At 38.3% G+C, this 23,234-nt stretch overlaps 1 protein-coding gene across 2 annotated transcripts in view; it reads right to left on the bottom strand.

Annotated features, from left to right (window-relative positions):
* TAFA2 (TAFA chemokine like family member 2) overlaps nt 1-23,234 on the bottom strand; it is a 184,999-nt gene that overhangs the window by 20,470 nt on the left and 141,295 nt on the right. For both annotated transcript variants that reach the window (XR_011723903.1, XM_071733515.1), the window contains exons 3-4: nt 3,991-4,143; nt 2,789-2,913 (exon numbers count right to left, since the gene is read on the bottom strand). Coding sequence is in view for 1 of the 2 variants with exons in the window: in XM_071733515.1 (XP_071589616.1) it covers nt 2,789-2,913; nt 3,991-4,143 (278 nt within the window). In the remaining variant the exon portion in view is untranslated. The remainder of the gene's footprint in view (nt 1-2,788; nt 2,914-3,990; nt 4,144-23,234) is intronic.

Genomic DNA, 23,234 nt, shown 5'->3' with positions numbered 1-23,234 from the left:
ACTGATACCATAAGTATTAAGAAGCTGGTATTATCATTTTTCACAATAGTGTGATTGAATATGCTAACACAGGTGGACAAAAAATTACCTCCTTCCTCCACTGGTTTTGTCTCTAAACTTAACTATTATCTCTAAATCCTAACTATTAACAGCCCAAAATGTGGAAATATAGGTGCTGCTTTTAAACCTGGTATCCTGTAGGAGAGAAATAGCAATTCAGCAGTTAACTGGATTACTGCTACTGCACATGAAGGGGGCAAACTCACAGAAATTGTTTGGAGGTGAATATAGACTTTCTTAGGCCTTTCAGGAAAGCCTTCACAAGGCTTTTCTGCAGTACACTTAAATCACTCAAGCTGTTCCATTCCCTTTGTTTCTTCATGCTTTTACACTATACATGATAATCACACATGGGTTATTTCATTTGACAATCAGAAACTTACTGTTCGTGACTTCTTAATACTGAATCTGTGTAAAGTTCCTTTTATTTTTCTCATAAAAGGGGCTTAGAAACCACAAAGCACTTTAGAAATTTCCTTTTTATTTATATACTTTAGGGAGCAGAAAGAGGAGCTAAAAAATATCGTAGTCACTATGTATTAGGTAGAAGTACTTGAAAAGTACTTGCTTTTTGATAATAAGCTACTCTCAACATAAAGAATCACTCACATTTCCAGTAGCAATGAAAACTTTTCTGGGAATCAGAATTATGTATTTTAAAACTTCAGCCCCTGCATCTGGAAAGACAGAGACCTTCATTCATCTGCCACCTGGTTTCAATTCTTCTACCAACTTTAGGTCAGAAATTTGAACTTGTTTGCTACTTGTCTCAAACCAGCCCTGCAGCTATGTGGGAAATGAAGAGGGCAACATACAGTATCTGAAAAGAACTAGAAAGTAGCAGAAGTAGTTATAGTTTTAAGGGGATTAGTATTTTCTTTTTAGTGGTGGCAGGTTTGCAAGCAGGTTACGGTAGCCATTGTACTGAATCAGTACAATGTTATGTCATGATAGCAACTAGAGAAAAGGACTGGCTTTTTCATACCATCACTTCTTAAAAGGAATTGAAAGAGTCCTAAGGATTGCCACCATTCATAGAGGACAAAAAAAGTCCAGCTCCTGCAAGCAGCCAAACCTACAAGTATGTAATAGAGGCATAAGCCCTTAAGGACAAGAGCCTTGGGCTTCCGTAGATTCCTAACAGTGAAAAGAACTTCATAACCTTGACCAGCACAGAAAAACTTAACCTCTGAAAAACATATGGAAGAAGCCCTCCCAAGGTGATTCTAATTGATCTCTCACACTTTTGTGGACTCTTTTTCAAAGCAGAAATATAACCCAGGCCCACATTTTTACTTTCTGCTTGTTAAACACACAAAACAAATATAAAACAGCAGGCATTCTTGAACACTGAAGTGCCATGTAGTAGTAGCCAGGACAAATTTCAAAACATAAGCATACATAATTATTTTTCTGTTTATATTACTATTCTTAATCTCTATTGAGCTCTTTTTTTGTTAATATTGCATATGCACACACATTTTACATGCATATAATCAGATTTGTATTGGCATGTACAAAGTTAAGCGTGGGCAGCATTCAAGCAAGGTTAGCTTCAAAAGAAACCCATTTGAAAGAGGATTCAGGAGTGAAATTGTATATCAAACATTTAGGATGTGTCCTTCCTTCAAAGAATATTAAAAGGTTTTAAAGACCTATACATAAAGAAACTGAGATATGTAGAGCTCACTGTGGAACAGAAGGAATCTAATTCCGTCAGCGTGCACCACATTTCACTACAGCCAAGGTGTACCAGAAATTTAGAGCCTATGCAACGAAGACTTCAACCAAATGACACTGACACTCAAACACCTGCATAGATTAAATGCCACACTAGCAAATTATGGCCTGACACTACAAACAATCACCAAATACTTACAAGAAAAAGTCATAAGTATGTGCAGTGGGGTGTAGGGGTGAATGTGTTTATGCTCCCACACATGTATATGTGTCTTCAGAGTGCATTTCCATGTTTTATGTTAATGAAGAGCTGTGTTGACCCCACAGAAATACAGATCTGCAGTTCAGAGCGCTTAATGCTTATCTGAATAATTTGTTATTCTTCTGTTTCTCTTAGCCACTAAAAAGCAGAGATGATAGCACCTCTACTTTGCTCTCGTTTGTATGAAGAATGTTAGATTTATTTCTATTAATATGTCACTTTGAACCAATAATATAAAAAATGTCAAATGGAGAACAGAAACTCACAGAAACTTTGTCAAATTTTTTTTAGTAAATGTCAGTTGTACAAGAGAGAAAGAACCAGAAGAATATACTGTAACAATACATCAAATGCTTACCATAATCAGCAGTTTCTATGTAGAAAAACGATAATTCCATGTTACTGAGAAAAAGGCACTTGATTGCCATCCTGTGAATGAAGATCTTACAGTGTGTATGGACTTTGTACAAATGGTTTCAGAGAGAAATACATTTCATATTATAATACATTTGTTCATAACTGGTTGCTGAAAAAGAAGCCACCTCTACTATCTCTGCTGCTTACCTGAGAAGGTCTGGCACACTCTTACCATGATCAAGCAATTGCAAAGTATGTTGAGAAAAGCTTGCAAGACCAGGGAGTCCAGTCCCAGTATGACTCCTCTTCCCATACTTCCTTAGTGTTCTCAACTCACGTCTTCTTTGTGCACCCAATTCCTTGTGCACTTTTTTTTTTTTTTTTTTTTTTAATCTGTTAGTAACATGTTCACGTTGGTATCATACCTACCCTGGTTGTTTTCACTTTATTCCCAGAGGAACAGCTCCACCCCTTACGATCTGGAAGAACTTTACATTCCTCCCCTTCAAGACATGGTTGCATGTGGCACCACCATTTCTGTTCCACTATTGAAGCTACAAGAGAAGAAAACAAACACAACATTTTCATGTTGTTGAAATGGACACTTTAATATGTCATTATGTTGCATTTTTTTAATTATATTTTCCAGGAAAATATTAGCAATATATTGCCTGACAGCTAGTCTTTAATTTTAAGCCAGCTCAGAACCTTCATAAGAAGTTAGGTCTTGATTTGCACAAGGTGCTTTGGGCTTCAAAGTTAATCTCTTTACTGATTTTGTTTTTCTAATTTGCTGCAGTGCAGGAACTAGTTTCATAGCATTTCTTTCTAACCCTCATTTTTTCTTGCTTAGCTAAATTTCAAAGTTTTAGGTAGATTCTTTTCTTTTGAGTTAATACATTTGCCTGATCTACTATATAGTCTAGCATAGTCTGGTTGAATTTATTCCTCAAGATGACATATTTACAGCTTCTTTGACAGCTAATAACATATCAATAGCTAAGAAATCACGTAAAGGATGAATCCATCCTGCTGTTATTTCAGAGACACAGATGTGAAAAATCAGCTAGTATTTTCCAAAAAAACCCAAATGAGCCTGTACCAGATTTAAGTAAAGCATTACTGATGCATTGTAAGTAGGAAAAATAGTGTTGGTCTAAAAAGACTGAAAAACAGCCAGGACTATATTCTGTCCATTCGTGGCTTGTTTGTTCAAGCAATTTATAAACAAATTTATAGATAAAATGTAAGACTGTAGCACATGAAAATTATATTAATTATATAATTTATATATGCTCATGTAGATTTTGCATACACACTTTTAATTAAATTTCATACAGCTCCAAGGGCACTCTGTTAGATGATACTTAGCTTTTCAAGAGTTCTCTTTCACTGACATATGATAATTTTGCTTGGCATTTCCATGGAGTCATAGCAAAAAATTTTTACATTTTTCCCATCTTCCATTCACCTTGGGCAGACTCTTCAAAATGCAGAAGCTTTCCTACTCTTCTTTTAAATAGTTAACTGAATCTGGCTAAATAGTTAATAGAGTGGTTCTCATTGATGACATTAAGTCAGCAAAACCCCCTTGGAACATGCAATGGAGGGAAACAACAGAGTAGTCGCACCATCAACACAAGAAGGAGCTGCCCGGGTGGTACCCGCTACCTGCCCAGGGAAGCAGGAGCACTTCACTGTCTGTGATCTTTCTTCTATCTTGTTCTTATTACAACATCTGTGCAGTGCCACCACTTCACAGGTCCCAGTTTTAACATGGTGAGCTGTGAAAATAAGAAGATGAGCAATGTGATAGCGTTGTGAGGTAGCAACATACTGTTTGGGTCGTCTTTCAAATTAGAAATTCATTAAACTTGGCTCTATAAGACATTCTGCCATGCATGAAACTAGAATTACTATGGTAAAGTTCATTTCTTTTCCAAATGTAGTGTAACCATCTCGGGCTGAAAATGCTGGCTAAAGAAGAACAAATGAAGACTGCTGAATATGGGACTGTTCCAGTAAAGCGGGAAGCCGAAATATTATAAAACTAACCTAGAAACGATAATAATTTTTGGACTCCCATGAGCAGTTCTGTGCATCTCTACCAAGTTGTTTTTGTTTTCTTTTGGTTTGGTTTGGTTTTCCCTAGAAGGTTCAGCTCTCTTTTATATTTCTAATGGCGAACAACAAGAGCTTTCCCTAGAAGGCCCTAGTAATAGACTTTCAAGAGCCCAGCACTAATCTCTTAATCCACTCCTAGTTATTGCACACTATCCACTCTCAAAAAGGCCTGAGGAAGGAAAACAAACTCGATGTGGGTTATGGACCCCAGAAATAAGCCTAGAGCCAAAAGCCCCAGGCAGCAATTTGACTGGATCTTCATCAACAACACATAAGCTACTAAACATTTCATTCAGGCAATTGTGTATTTTTCAGTAGAATGAAGTCCACTGAACAGTCTGTGATCTTTGTCATCTCTCATTGCATCATACTATGTCAGGTTAGATTATGCTCTATCACATTATGCTGTACTACATCTAAAACGATGTAAGACAGTGCAAACAATTAACCTGTGGTCCACCATATTGTGATACACTGAAATACTACACATAAACCAGAAACCTAAGAGAGAAAAAATCTTTTATATAAAAATGCCTTTCTTTGTTTTTAACTACTTATTATTTTAATGCAATAGAAGAAAATGAAAGCAGCTCATATTACCTATCTGAATTTTATAGTCTCTGATATTTTCATACTTTTTATGGTAAGTAAATACTTTTGCATATACGAGCACACAGTGTGCTCTAAAAATTTCTTTGAATTATTTTCCATACAATTCACATACAATTAATTTCCATACAGTTTCACTGGTATATATGCCAATTGAAAGAAATACATTATTTTTTCTCATTATAACTGCTATGACTTTTTCATTTGTGAATATAATAAAAAAATATCCTAGGTTATATTTCAGATGTACAGCGTATCATAGAACACAGGCAGCTTCTGTAAGCTCACATTAATTAGACATCTTATACCCACACATGCTAACACAAATTCCCTAATTTACATTTAATGAAAGGTACATAAAAAAACAAACACCAAATCTACACAAGAAAGTGAGTTTGGTTGTACAGTGTGAACTTCACTGAATTTTTCACTATATTAGTTTTCAGTTCTTATCTGTATTCTGTGTACCACTGATTCTGAAATTTTGTCTTGTCTATGTCTTATTAAATAGCTTGACACAGCTCTACCAAATCTACAGAAACACTATAATATACTTGGTAAGAGAAAATAAATATTATTTGCACCAACAGCCATCTAGAGTAGAAGCCAATTCAAAGAGCTGTTGTAAAATTATGTGAGGGAAATGCTCATATTGAAATAAAACTTGGTGTGTAGTAATTAAGGAGAGAAAATCAGGCATTTTAAGACTTCTGTGGGAAAGAGTGTAATTAAATGAAATGGTCGCTTAAATTCATGTATGGTACAGAAAAGCATTTCAAAGGATTAAAAGATAGGTGAGAAATGGGAGAGAATAAAAAAGAATCACATACTACTGAGAGTAATTGGGAATCTTTAATATAGCTGCTTTGACATTTTCTAAGTATAAAATCAAAACAACCTGGAGAAGTATACAAAGATATTTCAAACACTGAAAATCTAGGCCAACCATCCTCTAGTTTCTATTTACCATCTTGAGTATGCAACGAATATTCCTGGAGACAAAATGTAGGGATTTCTGCTCTTTATGCTATCAAATAATTAAGTTCCAGTGCAGTAACACTGTGCACATTCATGTGAATGAAAGCCTCTATACAGTAGATAAAGCATTTCCCACAACATAATAGAAATTAACCTCATTAAGCCACTGAACTATTCCATAAAAGGAGAGTAGTTTAGGAGTTTCGCATTTTAGTGCTGTTTCTTTTCTCCTAGCACGGATTTCAAAGTATGCTGCTTGCTTTGCAGAAAATGTTTGAGGAACTGAATGTCATTTCTAGAATCCTACATAAATTCATTATTCAAAACCACTGCAAACACTCAGTCCTGCATTCTCTGCTAATGCAAGTAATCCTTCCGGAAATCAGCGTGAAGAAGGACTGAAGAAACAGAGATATCTTTGTGTTCAGACTGTGAAGTTTTCCTGATGATTATGCATAACATAATATACATATACATATACATATATATATATATATATTCCAGAAGATGGAGCACTGTATTATAAGAATGTAACTTGGGAAACAGACATAACCATATCTCACCCATAAATGGTATATGTAACATGCCACTGCCTATAATTAATCTGCTGCTTCTATAGCGTTTTTCATGTAGTGAAATAAAAAATAGCTATCTCTTAAATTACTGTGCTATTGGTACATCAAAAACTTAGGTGTTCACAATCATGCACCTGGAAAAAAAAAAGCTAAGTAATTATTATGCCTCATTTTACATATGATTGAATGAGCTTAAAGTGTATGTTTAAACAGCAAAGACCTTTAAACATTTATAACTATTACCCATCCTTGTTCCTTCATGAAACCTTAAAATTTCTGTCCTTCAGGTGAATGAAATATCAGTCCTATTTGCACAGTGCATCTCACAATAAACCCTTACTCCTTTACTTCTGTGGGAAGTTTGCTCCAGGCAAGAGGGCAAGTTACTGGTCAAGATTATTATTTTGCAACTCACAAATATGAACATAAGGTATTTAGTGCAGTGTTATAGACAAACCTAGCATTAAATCAAGGAAAGTCTTCTGAATTTCATTGTTCATTACGATCATTTCCAAATCCATCCCTTAAATATTCTTGCCCAAATCTGACACTTATCTGATTGTCCATTTGAATCTTTTATTTCCTCAAAGTTGCTCAGTTCATGCATTAACAGAAACACTGGCCTTTAACAAAAAGGAAGAAAGCATGTTGCCATGGACTAGATGAAATAAAATCACAGGCTGTGTCCTCAGGTTCACCATCATTGCCATTGCCACAGTACAAAGAGTGAAGGCAAAAAAAAAATCTCTATTATATGCTCTCTGCAAAGATACCACTGCAACAGGGTGATGCATCTAAACCCATCTAATGACTAACAGCCACAGGAAGAAAAAGATCTATTGTTCCTGTTGCCACACTCTTTCTTCCCTTGCTTCCATGAATGCTGCCATTTGATGGTGACAACAGTAAATCAGGGATTTAGACTGAGAGGAAAATATCCCCTTTTCTGTAGGGTTAGTTCCCTATAGAACTGTAGTTCCCTACAGAACAACCTACAACTTGGTGCAGAGACTAGTGAGAGGCAGTTTCAGCCATAGGAAAGCAGCAGGAGCAGTCATGGGTACCTGACTACCTCTTTCTGCAGAAACCAGCTCCTGTATTGGCTCACAGGCACTGCAGCTCCTCTGTACTCTTACATCAAATGAATGTATCTTACTTTATTCCATTTCAGGGAATTCCTCTGAGGTGAGAGGGACTATGGAAAGAGTACAAAGCTTTGTTTGGCTGTCTGTGGTTTTTTTAAAGCTCTTCACAACAACAAAGCTTTAGTTGAAACAGGAAGCAACAGACCAGCAATAAGGAGAGAAATGGAAATTACTTTAACCACGAACTTCAATCTGAATCACATATAATATTATACAAACTTTGGTCTTTTTGTCACCTTGGGTATACTCAGAAAGATGTCCCATATGAAATACTACAGTGACCCAGTCTTTCAAAGTAGGCATGTAAGTAGGTTTTATTCATGTAAATCATATTCACAGGAGTAATTGCATTAAGGACTATAATGGGACAACATTTTTTAAAATAACCATCTGCAAGGGAAAACAAACAATATTTCAGCAGATTATCAACCTGCTTCATCTTTTCCCTGAGGGCCACAGTATTCAAACAAGTGTGTGCTGGTGGGGAGGGAGTAGTGGGTAGTGATACCAGAAAAATAAACAAAATTAGTGGTTACAATGTACTATTTTCCAGATTAGGCTCTAAATCACTGTCCTTTTCTTATGTGACCAGGAAAAAAATGTGTTTTCTTGCTCACGGTCTATTTGCTTTGTTCATACTGATTGACATGGAAAACAAATGTAGGTTATCTTTCTGCTGCACTTCAGCAATTTCCATATGTCATATCAGTCTCAGTGTGCCAATTTAGATATGAAGGATACAAAAAACTTGCAAAATCTCACACACGCAAAAATGCATGTGCTCACACAGAGTATTGTTGCATTTTTTCAATAGCCTAATAAGTGTTAGTAGCCACCACATCTTAAGCAATCAAAATCTTTTGCAATCACAGCTAAGCTAGGATTTCCACCTACGCTTCCTCTGTTTAAACATCAAAGATACTTGAAAAGAAACATGCTGTCCAGTCCCTTCATTCAATTAATTTCAGTATTTTTCACTATTTTCTGTCATACCCATCTAACATTTGGTAAGGAAAAAAAAAAAAGAATTTTATTTGTTCATATTCCACCAACAGTGGTGGGGGTACTGCTGCTGTTGTATGATCTCATAACAAAGGCAAAATCTTTGATTTGACAAGTCAGTATAACTGGGAAAAAAGCAGTCAAGATTTTGGGAACACAAGCTTCAGTTTCCTTGTATGAACACAAAACAAAGCACTCCCTCAGTTCAGTTTTATGGGAGAACTGGCAGCACAGACATCAGGAAAACCAGAGACATCTCCCATGCCACCAGACTCATGTTACCTCTGGCATGCAGAAAGCCACCGCTTCCCATAGAAGCACTGGTAGGTACACATTGACCCTACTGAACATCACCTTTAAACATCAGATTTAAAACCCTATGGAATCAATTGTTTTGGTTTGACTGGTGGTTTTGGGTGAGAATTTTAATGACAGAGTTAAAATTTTGTATTTTCATAAGGGTGACATCTGAATTTGCAACTGAGAGACTTAATTTTGTGATTGCACAGGTAACACCTATTAGAGCAACTGAGCAAATGATGACATAGTTTACATATGCGACTGAGAGGTATGATAAATTAAGATTATTGAATCATGTTTTTAACCATCATTAGAGTTATCCTATGTTTTTCATTGGCCAGTTAATTTACCGAAATTACAGTATCAACCATGTTTTTAAAATGCAACCATTTTTGAAATCTAGTAAAATTTGATTGAACACTGAATCTAAAAGTATGCATTTTCAGAAGGAGGCAAAAAGAAAATCTGTTTCCATATGTCTTTCAGAATTTTTAACAGTATTTTTTATTGCTTTAACAGAATTAATCGCCTTTATGAATTTTAAAAATTCTCGAAAGCAATATATTTTATCTAATTTTTTTTGGGGGGGGGGAAGGTTACTTGAATTTTTTTTTTTCTTTTTGAGCCAGTGAACTGAAAAATCAATTACAGACACAGCAGTACGTCCTCTGTCTTCAGTGGTGGCAATGAGGCATGCTACAGTTGTGGTGCATCTCAGGAAAGGCATTCATGCTGCTTTATTTTCCAGATAACACATGAGGTTGAGATATAGAATCAGCAGGAAAAAAATTATAATTTTTTTGCTGTCTTATTCTACACTATTATTGCATTTCACATGGCTACTTATGTTGCTACCACAAGCATTTAAAACTTTCCCATAATTCAAAAGTAATGTATAACTAAGAAAAAAATACCAAATTTTACTTTTAAAGAGCGAATTTTCAGTAGGGAGCAGCTGCTCTTTAAGTTTCTTCGTGACTGATTTTCCAAATAACTAGAACTAAGGATGTGACAAAAAAACCTTACCTTGGCACAACCCTTGCTTAGACACAAAGACCCTGTGGGTCCAGAAGGGACCCAGGAAGTTAATGAGCACTGATGGAGTAGCCTGAGCTGACACTCCCAGTGCCACTCATGTGGAGTGAGGAAGCCCCAGACCTTGAAGGAGGCTCACCAAGATGAGTCAACCCAAGAAACTCCCTTCCCAGAAAAACTTGAAGATTAAAGGGAGTTGCTGCTTGAAGATTAAAGGGGTATAGGACATGCCGCTGGATAAAGGGAGAATGGAAGTTTGGGATTTTGTAAAACTTTCCATCAGACATTTTAGGGAAATGTTTTAGATTCATCATGGGAGACATAGTGGAAGGATCAGGGGCAGGCAGGGAATGGGAGGGGTCAGGGTGAATTGAGGAGAAATAAACACGGGTGTACAAAGGGACTGGCTTCAGAGAGGGCAGTGAAGCATAAATAGAAACTGAATAGAAACACTTGTCTGGCTGAGCCTTGTGCTCAAACACTGCAAGCCATCCTATCTTCTCATTAAATTCCATTTTTACCATTTTTGTGGTTGTATATTCTTATCTGAGTGGGTACACATGAATGTTAGGGAAATTCAGGCCATATTAGACTGGGATAGATAAAGAGAACTGATTGTTTGCAACTGGCAAGGGAAGACAAACCTCAGGGGCTCATAAATCCAAATGAAAGGGACAGTTACCAGCTGTGTGGAGAGCCTATGACCAGTTACTGGAGTGACCCATTTTGTGTGTTTGTGTGTGTATATATGTACCTGCCTCCACCAGCAGACTTCAGTTCTGAGGAACCAAGGAAGAGGACTGGGCTGTCTGTTGTGAGATTGGTCCTGTGCATTAATGTGGGAATCAGGAAAAGTGTTTTAGTCTGTCTGCATTGGCTCCATGTGTAATGTGTGGGGGGGGGCCTGTGTGCCCATGTGTTCATCTGCCTGTCTTCAAGGAGCACACGTGCTCAGCCCCACCTCACCGTTGGCAGAACATGAGGATAAGGAGCCACAGCAGTTTCACATCTACTCATCCATTAACAGATGGCAAACATTAAAAACCTTTTGGAAATGAAAAAAAGCAAGGAAGACAGAGGCAGCATTTGGCAAAATCGCATTTAATCCTCAACCTTTGCTTTTTAGCAAAAAAAAAGCTACACAGACTGTCAACATAATTCTCTCATAATAGGCAGGTTACCTGCTAGATCAGCAGATCAATGGCTGAAGAGAGGCATATGCCAAAACACTGCAGTGAGTCAAGCAGAACAGTTCCTCTGATGAAATCAGTCCATGCAACTTCAGAAGCCATGCAGACTTTTTTTTTTTTCCCTTGGATAATGCTATGATGTGGACAACTCCTTCCCGTGCAATAATTTCTTAAACCCCTAGAAACACACCTTACTGACAAGACTTTGAGGTCTTATTTATTGCATTCCAAGTGTTTGTGCCTTGCATCTCAACTATAGCTATTAAAAGTTACTTGGTCACCTTGGGCAATGATAAAGTCCAGTTAGACAAATGACTCCCTGTGCTCTACTTACACCAATGGATAACCAGTTTAGCTTAAAAGTGTAGAATTGCTTTTCATTCTTCTTTTAGTCTGATGTCTCTTGCATCACCTGAGACAGGATCTCAGATGAATTGTAAAAACCAGAGCTTATTCCTTGGACAAATGATTATTGCAGTGCCACCTATAGGCAGCATATATACAAAAGATCCTGGTAACTGCATTCTTCTTGGATTTCATGTGGTCATCTCTCCTGTTATTTTAAAATAACAAGAGTAATTCTTTATAAGTGTTTATTTTGCAGATATTAGTCCAGCTCATCTCATCAGTCTGCCTCTACCACACAATTAACCCAGCTAGTCCACTTGGCCAAAGGATGGTAAGCAGAGTTGATACGAAAACACTATTCAGACAATATCCCTCGTAGCCTTTAAAAACTGAGATAATAAATGGTTTGCTACAGTCATATTGCCAAGCATACTTTCCTGCACAGTGCCAAAGAAAAATCTCATCAGCTCATCTGCCAGCCACCAGTTAAAGCCATCTGTGTGGGAAGACTTTTTCCTGCTTGGAAAAAAACCAAGGGAAACTACAAGGCAAGTAGTCCCCAAAGAAAAGCTCGCTAATGATCCTGTAAGCCCAAACCTCAGATGTTCCCATGGTGCTACCTGTGCATTGGAATGGACTGAAGGACTGAATCTTCACTAAGAGAGTAAAAAGACTTACTGGAACAACACAGCAAGTTGGCACGGTCCCAGCTGGTCACACAATAGCTGGTCACACAGTCTTGACAAACAAGTCACAGATGGAGCATATCATGTAGGATTTCTTGGATGGGGAGAGCTCACAGCCATCTGATTTTATCCTCTTGGCCTTAGTGAGGCTAATTTTACTGAATAAGTCCTTTGCCAGGAGTGAGTCAAAGGAGTAAGCTTACTCAGATAAGCTTATCCCCTCTCTCACAAAAGTCAGAGCCTTTTTATGGCAAGGGCTAAAAACGATGCTTTCATGCTAAACTTTTAGCCAAAGACACAGGAATTCAAAGCACTAATTTTCAGGTATTGTGAAGGAAAATTTCTCTTCTTCATATAATCCCTCTCAGCCTAGAGCGTTACCCTCCCTAGGTCCAGCTTCCAATTTTTTAATCAGATGATTGCTAGCATTACAAAACCACAAAGGCTTCAGAGACAAGATCACAATCAGCGATCACTTGGAATCTTGCAGCTCTTGATATGATCACCCACTTGAAAAGGAAGCAAAGAGGCTTCTTCTGCACGTTTGCCAAGTCCTCACGACAGGCTCAGCTCCTGGCCCGCAGCCATCCCGCCAGGTCCGCTCGCTGCCTCCCACCACTGGTGCCAAGGTTGGATCTGCTCCACCAGAGCCACCCCATTTGCAGAGCAGTGGAGCAGACGAGATGATGCTGACTGCAGCAAAGACTGCATGTTTCCCTACAGGCTAGAAATGGAGCAGCTTTGTTTTCTGCAGGCAAGAAGCTTCCTCTGTTTCTCCTCCAGTGGCTTCAGGCTGACACCATCCACCAGACAAGCCTGTGGAAAGCTGGCAGAGAAACACCCAGGGCAAGTCATAGTTTATAAATACTACCAGAAGTCAAAAGCCCCAGTACCTCTGAGGTTATCAAACATGCTAAGCAAATGATATATTAAAGTATGCAGACATCTGTAAATTAACAGGCTGAAGTTTAAGATTACTAATTATATGATTTCACAGAGAAAAAAGACCAAACCAGCTCTCAGGCACTCAAAAGAACATTTGGCACAAAGACTTTTTATTCTCTCCTACTCTCTCTGTGGGCTTTCTGCCAAATATCTCGACTCAGCAAGAAGCAGCAGCACATGTCTCAGAGCAGCCTTCAGCATCTGACAGAATACAAAAAAACCTCACATTTTTTCCGCAGTCTCAGGGCTTCAGAAGCCTGTAGTTTACACAGTTTATGGGGAATATGTTTTCCCTGGTTCCTTAGATGACTCTCATTATTAATTTTCTTTTCTTTCCAGCTGACCCACATGGTCTCAGGGCACATTATACTAGATGACAAATTAACATGTTCTCAGGGACACATCTGAAAAACAAAGAATTGAAAGGGTTTTTTCTACCCCCACGTATTTAAATGACCCTCTGGCACACAACAACCCTCACCTGAAGTAAAATCTTAAGAAAACTGCTGTGGATGGGAGTCTCTCTGAAACGGGATTAGCATAACAAGGTGAAGAGGTAAATTCAATAGTTCTTTTGAACAGCCTGCTTTCAGGCTTCTCAAGTGTACTAAAATACAGCTCAAGCACCTGAGTGGACTTCAAGTGCCTCTGTGGAGACAGCAACTGAATCCAAGAGAAGGATCACCGTGGTTTACTCCCACAGACAGATGCAGCTGGATCCATGTACTCCCATCCCAATACAAATCCAGCTCCTTAAGTGTGATTTTCTACACAGTTAAGGTGTCCATCTATCTGTTTATTTATTAAGGTGCAGAAACTTATTTAGGGGAGTTTATATGTAAGCACCTGAATGTCACCGGGAATTCCATTATCAAAGTGCTTATGTTTTATTCCAGCTTTCTTTTAATAGAATTATTCTTAGTGTTCTTTGTTCACACCATGCTAAGGTTCTTCCAAGGTTAGAAAAGCAACAGCCTCCCAGATTTACTTGGACTGTCTTTAATAAATACTAACAAAAAAAGGGCAAGTCAAGAGAATCCAATGACTTTCAAAGTAAGAAGCACAAAGATTTATTTTTTTTTATAAGGATGAATGACCAAATCTAGAATGCATGCTACAACAGAAGTACACTGAGGCTTCTGTGATGACCTGATAGGAACTACTTAGTGAGATGAAGGTGGACTCCAAAAAATTCTGCGACTTCAAGATTCCGATTGTGCATAATTTTTCCAAACATTGTATGCATAATACTGCATCCCTCTATGTGGCTCTTCTATACAAAAAGGCAGTTATGTTTACTTAGGCACCTATTCATCTAGAGTCATATTTGTGTACATTCATCATGTACATATATGTGATGAAATTTAACATAACTTGTCTCTAAAAAGCATTTAATTTTTGTAACTCCACACTTTTAAAAATCTCTATTTTTTGCTTGCTTGGTTGACTGTCTGGTTGTCTAGTTGTTTTTTACAGATGAAATTTTAGTTAGTGTGCCAATATTTTTCTTTTTAAGGTTTTGCTTTGCCTATTTATTTTGTGACTAGATAGAATGCCATCTCTGTACTAATTTAAAGTTTCTTTAATTCTGTAACATTTTTATAACACGTAACATCCCATTTTGCAGCTCTGTAATGCGTTTTTACTTAAGCTGTCAATTATACCAAATTATCAAACATATCTTGAGATATTCCTCCCACAAACTGGATGCACATGTATGCATACTTGTCTTTCTGAGAACTACGTAACCATTTTTTTTATTTTTCCTTTACCACCCCTGCACTCTAGGACTTGCCCACAGGTCTTCAGACTCCCCCACATGTGTTAAGAAAAACTCTGTAGGATGTCCCAGCACACAGTTCACCATCTGAAAGAAAGATCTCAATTTCAGGCTTCAGCTTTCTTCTGTAGAGCCCCAGGCAAGCTCTTTGAAGTACAGAGTCAGGGGAGGAAGTTAACTCATGCTTTTAGGGGAAAAACTGCTAACAAGGCACATGTCTAGTCCTGTGAAATCCCCTCTTTTAGACTGATCTCCCCTGATACAACCTTCTCACTACATTATTGATTCCATATAAATAGCGAGTCTCTAAGTCATGGGCATGATGAATCAATAAGAATCTAGACAGAGGGTATGAATTGAAACTGGATGGCCTGGGACAAGGCTGGCTGCTCTTCAAGACAGAGGAAGAGAAAGCACATTTCAAAAAGCAATATAAAAGAGAAACTGCCAGAAGAACCATTCAGAGCTGTGCAATCAAGAATATTTTTTGCTCAAGGAGTCCCAGAAGTTACTGCTTTCCAGTACCTTTTCTTGCTGAAAAGGTGTCTTTTAAGATGCTCCTATCAGATTCCCATGAACTTGTGTCTGAAGGTTTTTCTCTGGTTAATAGAAGCTGTTGATAGGAAGCACACACAGCTCTCTCGTTGCTGTCCAAAGTCAAAAGCTGAAAAAACATTACAGTCCTGAGAACTCCAAAATACAGCTCTGTAAAAACTATCAAGTAATGAAAGCATCTAAAGGAATTCACACTTTCCAGATAAACCAATTAAAAACTAAGATATAGGGGGGAAAAAATCATAATTATTCAGGGTCTTTTTCAGAGAACAAATACATAGCTTCATGTTTGTCATTTTACCCTATATTCTTCAGAAACTCATCCAGGGGTATGCAAGGCCATGCCAAGCTGCTTGTGATCCCTTTTCATTACTGTCCATCCATGAAATAAGCCAGCTAGCTGCAATATTGCTGAGATGCAAGGCATCTCTCTGCAGCTCTTGGGCATGTCCTATTCCAGGACCATAAAAAGCACATCTGGAGCAGGATGCAGGAAAGTATTAGTAATCTAATTTTACATCACCCCAGACAGGTCAAGAGCGCTGCATTGAACATGAAAACTCACAGAGCAGTCAAGCAACCATTCCTCCTGCCACGGAGCAGAAAGCAGGCTACAGCTCTGCGGCTGCCACTGCTGAAAGAGCTGGTGAAGGGGCTGCTGTTCAAGACAAGCTTCCCATCCCTCACCAGGTCCATCTCTCACAGTTCCTCCTCTTCCATGTTACCCAACATCTAGATCCATCTGCCTCCCACAAGAGCTGGAACGATGCTTCCTCAAATGCTGGAAATGAGGCACCCTCCAAGGTGTCTTGTCAGTGCCAGGGACTGCTCACGTCAAAGGGAAAAAGAGAGGGCTGGGCCCTCAAGGAGCAATGAAAATTAAAATTAATTTTTTTTTTTTTTTTTTTTTAAAAAGGGTTACATTTTAATTCAAATGTTGTCAACAGGAACTTGCAAGGAAGCACTTAGCGTACAGGCAAATGACCATTTGCAGACAAAATGATAGCATCCATGTAATGACTGCATACATATTTACAGCTGTACATTCTTTGATCTTTTAGTTACTTTAATGTAGGATTTTCCTTAGAAACTTAGAACCTCATAACTTCAACCCTCAGGTCACGTTGAAGACTGCATTTTAGTTAAATGAGTGAAAGATCAGTAGATAGAGAAAGTGTTGCTTTCTGTGGGCTAGTTTTCACATATTCTTTCAAAAGTCTCCAGTGTGAAACTTAACACCATGTGCCACAGAGAGTTATACAGGGTATTTGTCTTCCAACATCAAAATATGTGTCAGAAATTACAACAGACAAGTGGCCATGTATAAATATCCATGGGGCCGTGCCTCTTTGAGGTTAGATGAAATTGTTATGAGGAAATAACCAACTACCCGAAGTTCCTTAGGAATATCTATACCAACCCATGACAAATGCTTTTATTGCTTTAGTTCTGAACTGCACACCAGAAAAAATAGATGAGTGTTAAATAACTGTCCAGGTCTGTGGCACTGATATGGTGTGAAAGGAGCTAAGCATAATCCTCTTTAGCATGTGGGAGACTGTTACAAAAAGAAGAATTGCCTTCCCACTGGATTCACCACCTGAAAAGCTGAACAGCAAGGGGATACAGCAAAGGGTCTGACAAAATGCCATTCATGAGATACCTTGTCTGATCGTATACACAAATCTAGAGGGAGTTTTATCTTCACGGGGCTCACAAGACATGAAAATCTTGAGAATAACCCTAGTGCATACCCTCCAGGTGCAGCTGTAGTTAGCAGAGAATTGTAAAACAGGATAAAAAGATGGGAAAACTGAAGATGCAGCAAGGTGAGCCAGTCTTCCCCGATTTCAATTGTGCAGCCTTGCTTTAACAGCTAATTCATAATATGAAAGTACTTCATTACCTAGCAGTTATATTACACCTGGGCACCTATAATTACAACTGGACAAGACCCAGAATAAAGAACTAAACATGAACACTGAATTTCCTTTTATTTCTCACACAGTTACTCTGATAGTTGTGGTAACTTCTCTGCTTGGATTTTTACTTTAGCAAACATACTTAATAACACATGTGTTTTCTGATTATTTCTGAGCCTCTGTCTCACCTTCTCAAGGGAGTGGCATGTTTATCCCTATTGCTTTTCCAGCAGAGTCATCTCTAGTGTCAAGTAACACACATGACACAAATCATTACCACAAGTAGTCAACATGGATTCACCTGGGGGAAGTCATATCTGACTAATCTGATGGCCTTCCACAATGGCATGACTGGATGGATAGATGAGGGGTGGGTAGTGGATGTTGTTTACCTTGACTTCAGTAAGTCTTTTGACACCATCTCCCACAGCATCCTCATAGGCAATATTAGGAAGTGTGGGATAGATGAGTGGGTGGAATGAAAACTGGATCAAAGATAAAGCTCAGAGGGTTGTCATTAGTAGCACAGAGTCTAGTTGGAGGTCAGTATCAACTGGTGTTGCCACAGGGTCAGTACTGGGTCCATATATTCCATATATTCCACAATATATAGTCCTATTCCATATATTCATCAGTGACCTGGACAAAGGGACAGAGTGTACCCTCAGCAAACTTGACAATGACAGAAAACTGGGAGGGGGTGGCTGACACATCAGAGGGCTGTGCTTCCATTCAGTGTGACGTGGGCAGGCTGGAGAATTACGTAGAGAGAAACTGCATGAGGTTCAATAAGGGCAAGTGTAAGGTACTGCACCTAGGGAGGAAAAAACCCATGCACGAGTATAGGTTAGGGGCTGATGTGCTAGAAAGCAGCTCTGTGGAAAAAGACCTGGTGACAGGTGGACAAGAGGATGACTATGAACCAGCAGTGTGCTCTTGTGGCCAAGAAGACCAGCAGTATTCTGGGGTGCATCAGGCAGAGTGTGGCAAGCAGGTCAAGGGACGTTATCTGCTCCCTCTGTTCTGCACTGGTGAGGCCCCACCTGGAATACTGCATGCAATTTTGGGTTTCCCAGATAATGAAGGACAAGTAACTACTGGATAGAGTCCAATGCAGAGACACTAATGTGATTAGGGAACTGGAGCATCTATCATGTGAGGAAAGGATGGGGAAGTTAGGGCTGTTCAGCCTGGAGAAGAGTTAGGAGGGATCTCATAAATGCTTACAAATATCTAAAGAGTGGGTGTCAGGAGAATGGGACCAAATTCCTTTCAGTGGTGTCCAGTGACAAGGCAAGGGGCAACGCTCACAAACTGTAATACAGGAGGTTCAACCAAATCATAAGGAAGAACTTCTTTACTGTAAGAATAACAGAGCACTGTAGCAGACTGCCCAGAGAGGTGGCGTCATCTCCATCTCTAGAGACATTCAAAACTGACCTGGATGCCACTGTGTGCCACCCAGAATAGGTGGAAGGGGTGTTGGAATCAATGATCTCCAGAGGTCCCTTCCAACCCCTAACATTCTCTGATTGTTTGAACATGCTGTCAGCTGAATGAAAATAAACCAAATTTAAGCAGCACGTGCCGCGTGATTCAGACCCCCAAAAGTGATGAGCAGCAGCGTCTGAACCTGCAAACTGGTGAGATTTGCTGGAGTTTTGTCCCTGCTTTTTTTTTTTTTTTTAAGTATTATGCATTTACACACATCCCTACATACATACATGCATACACAGTCAAGGACACATAAGAAATTTTCTCTAAGTTGAGGGATCCAAAACTTCACAGCAACGAATCTTAACATTTTTATTCACTTTCTGAATCTTCATGCTGTTGTTCATTATGTTGTTATAATAATAAAGAAAGCAGAGTTTCCGCTCATCTTTAAAAAAGCCAAGACACTTGTCACCATATGTTGGATATCTACAGCTTTGGCATCTAATCTAAACTGAACATCCTTGTATAATCAGTGCTGAGCTAGAAAAAGAAGCATCCCCAGGAGGTAATACCTGAATTTTAAATGTGCAAGATTAGATCCCTCTTTTAGGGAAAGAGCTACATCAGCAGAGACATGACTTGGTCCCTGGCTACTCATTTCTTTTGGGAGATTGCCCTCATGAGAATCTGACATTACCACAATACTGAAACAAGACTAAGAGAAGGTCAGTGCTCTATGACCATGTCTGCTCTAGGACTGATATTATAGGTGTATAACTAAAGCAAGCTAAAATATACCCACTGATTTATTCTCCACTATAAAGTTGACCTCTAAGATCTCAGACATTTGCCACGACTCAGCAGAGGAATGACTTTCAGGTCCAAATATAACACTGAAGTCAGAGGAAGAAGCAAAAGGACATTTGAGGAACATACTCCCCTAGCTATTATTTCAGGAGCTTTTAAAATGTTACTAGGTATGGTAGCAGCATATCCAGACTGATTTTCAAAGCTCTCTTTAAACAGTGAACTTTCTCCCTCAAAGAAAAAAAAATAAATTGAAACTTAGAGGACTAAGACAGGCTTCCTGGATTTAAAATACATCATTGATTTATTTCTTCCTTGCAGACAATTCACTTTAATAAAGGGACATGGAAGCATTCTAAAGCTTATAAATCCTCCTCTATAGTGGCAAAACAACATTTCCACATTTTCTGCAAGTTGTCTGTAAGAAAGAAATCTCACATGTCCCATCCATCTCCTCCTTAATTATTCATTGTTGCTACACATGTACCTAGGAGATCTTTCCATAAACGAAATAAAGCACAAAATAAATGCTGAACAAAAACTTCATTAAAGCCTATTGAAATTGTTACCCCCCCCAGTGATTGTTATGAAAAATGGAGCAATATTTTATAGTTTAACACCCACCTCCTACAATGACTCTACTAGGGTAAACCATAATCTGGCATTTTTTCATATTTTTAGTGTGGGTCATAATGCTACTTAAATCTAGACAGTTCTATTGCTCCTACCCAGTAGAAGAGCAAATTAGTTTATAATCACTCCTACGTATCTGTTCAGACAATAGAACAGATTTTTAGGAGAGGTTTTCTGTCAAACAAGATCAGTTTGATATATGGAGGTTTTTAAATTACTTTCCTTACACCACTCTTTGGTTTGGTAGCTTTAAATGTGAATTTTTCACAGGACTTATTGTATATACAGGTTAAAAATGCTCATTAGACTAAGTTATATTAAAAAATAGAAGCAAGACTTGAGAAAGGTATTTGCTTTGACAAATTCATAATTTTTAGAAGTGCCTTCTGTACTTACTGTCATTAGTAACCTAGCAATATTTAATTCAAAAAGATGAAAAAAGAATGAGGGTAAAATACTGCCTGAAAATAAATAAACCATATGAACTGCAAAAAAAATAAGACTTCAATTTCTCTGTCCTGTTCAGACTGCTCTAGTTTCATTTTGCTCTGACTTTCAGCAAAACCCCTAAGTTTTAAATGCCTATAACATGAACAAAAAATATTAAAAATATAGTAATGGATGTCCTAGTCCAAAAATAATTAACAGATTTTTTGTGTGTTTTGCTATTTCCAAAAATAGCTGATTGATTCTGAATAATTTGGGGTACTTCCATAACTAAACAGCTGTTCTAGAATATGGCATGTTTACAGGCTCTAAAACAGTAATGTTTTGACAGTGAGAGGGTGGGAAATATGTCCTATCCTTAAGTTGCTTAGCAGAAAGCACATCTAATGATGCATGGTAAAAACTGAGAAGTCAAGAAAGGCATAAGACTGGTGACATAAGACTGTCCTTGTACTGGCATAACAGGCATCACCCTAATCCCCCCTTTCTAGCTGTTTGCATCTCATCCCTTCTTCTTCTCTAACATTAGACAGGGGCCTGACTGCACTTCATTCCTGCAGTACCCAAAGAGCAGTTTCCAGGGCAGGTGTGACAAAAAAGTAGTAAAGAAGCCTTTGTGCTCATCTAAACTATACAATGAGCAGGAGTGGCATAAGTAAGATGAGAGGTTAAATCTTTTCTCAGATGTTTCCTGGGCATAACCTCTGCAGGATGCTCTTTGTCTTCTGCAACCCAGCTTTCTATATAATATGCATTGTTATGATGAGTGAAATAATATGTAAAAATATCAATTAATGATTACCATACCTTAGAGTTTTTGGATTTTCCCATTTTCTGAAAAGGTAAACATAGGCATGGAAACTGTATTTTTATTCTCCCAAGGTGTGTTTGAAAAAAAAATAGGAGGAGAAGAGATATTTGCACAGCCTTCATATGCACAGCATGCAGCAGTGTAACAAGATGGCACAATATTACTCTTCCCCCTTCCTTATTTAAACTTACATCTTCTCTCAGATACAGTTATATTTGCTCCTAATATCTCTGGCAGATGTTCGGGGGTGAATGATGCAATTAAGAATCTAAAATTCTCATTTCTTCCAGATGCTTATTTTCTCAATATTCACTCACTGGAAATATATTTACTTTCCACTCTGCAGTGTCTAGCAGTTAGCACACCTTCTGTGTTCCATTTCACAAAATTTCCACAGATAATGTGACACATGCCAGTGCATCTTAAATGACAGTTTAGCACCAGTAATCTTTTCTCCATTGGTAGAAAATTCACATAACATAACAAAACTGAGAAAATCTTTAAACAAGTATTTTACTTTAAAAATGTTTCGTTTTGCTGCTCACAGGTATGATGCTTTCTGCTGTCACCTTTTTAAAACTTTGGTTTTCTTTAGTCTTCCAGCTCCCTGAAGGCATCTAATGATGATTTCAGTCTTTTTGCATGATTCATTCTTTTGACTGAGATTAGCAGGCTTAAACATTACATCCTTTCTCCCCTCCTATCAGATACAGACATAATTTTGGGTTCAAAATATGGATCCAAAACAATTCCAACCTTCCCAGTAACTCAGCCAGCCTCATGCAAGCCCCACCTCTCCTTCCACAGACCATCCTGGAGCACAGACTCAGCACAGTTTGAGCAATTCTAATAACTTGCACCCAGAAATACAATGGCACAAGGCACCCAAGATTTGTGTTGGTCTTAACACAGTGCTTTTCTTAGGCATATCCTTTCCACAGCTCTGCATTCACCCAGAATAACCCACACATTCAGCTTTATATTTCAGTCATTCAAGGACACTTGATGTTGAAGCCAGAAGTATTTTGCAAAAAGAATTCTAGGTCTACTGCCCTTACTTGAGAACAATTTGAGTACAAGAGTTATACAAATCTATGGGGAGAAAAAAAGAACAAGACATACTTGGCAGCTCTTGCCTCAGCCTCCTCATCACTACAGACAGAATACTTGCTCAGCCTGGTAAAGAAAGCTGCACAAAGCAGACTGCTCTTTTATGATTTTCCTGCTTTCTGTCACCTAAACTCCCAAGCCAGCCTCCATTCTCCTCTGAGTACACCATGGCTTTGTCCCTAGCTCGATGGAGAAGTGTTTTTTTCTTGGTCACAGCCACCTCTTCATGAAATGGTACTTTCACACTTTAACAGGAAGGTCAAAATTTCAGTATTATCATTATGCAACTCTCAAGAATTCTTCCTGACTTTCTGCATATTTTAGCTCAACAAGGAGAAATGAAGCAATCATCAAATCCAGGTTTTACAACGAAACCTTTTTTAACACAACAGAATGATATTTGCAGAATGATATGCAGATATAAATGAATCTGTCA

This window comes from Heliangelus exortis, chromosome 1, assembly GCF_036169615.1.
Source record: "Heliangelus exortis chromosome 1, bHelExo1.hap1, whole genome shotgun sequence".
NCBI lineage: Eukaryota > Metazoa > Chordata > Aves > Apodiformes > Trochilidae > Heliangelus > Heliangelus exortis.
This window is presented reverse-complemented; position numbering and strand designations above follow the sequence as displayed.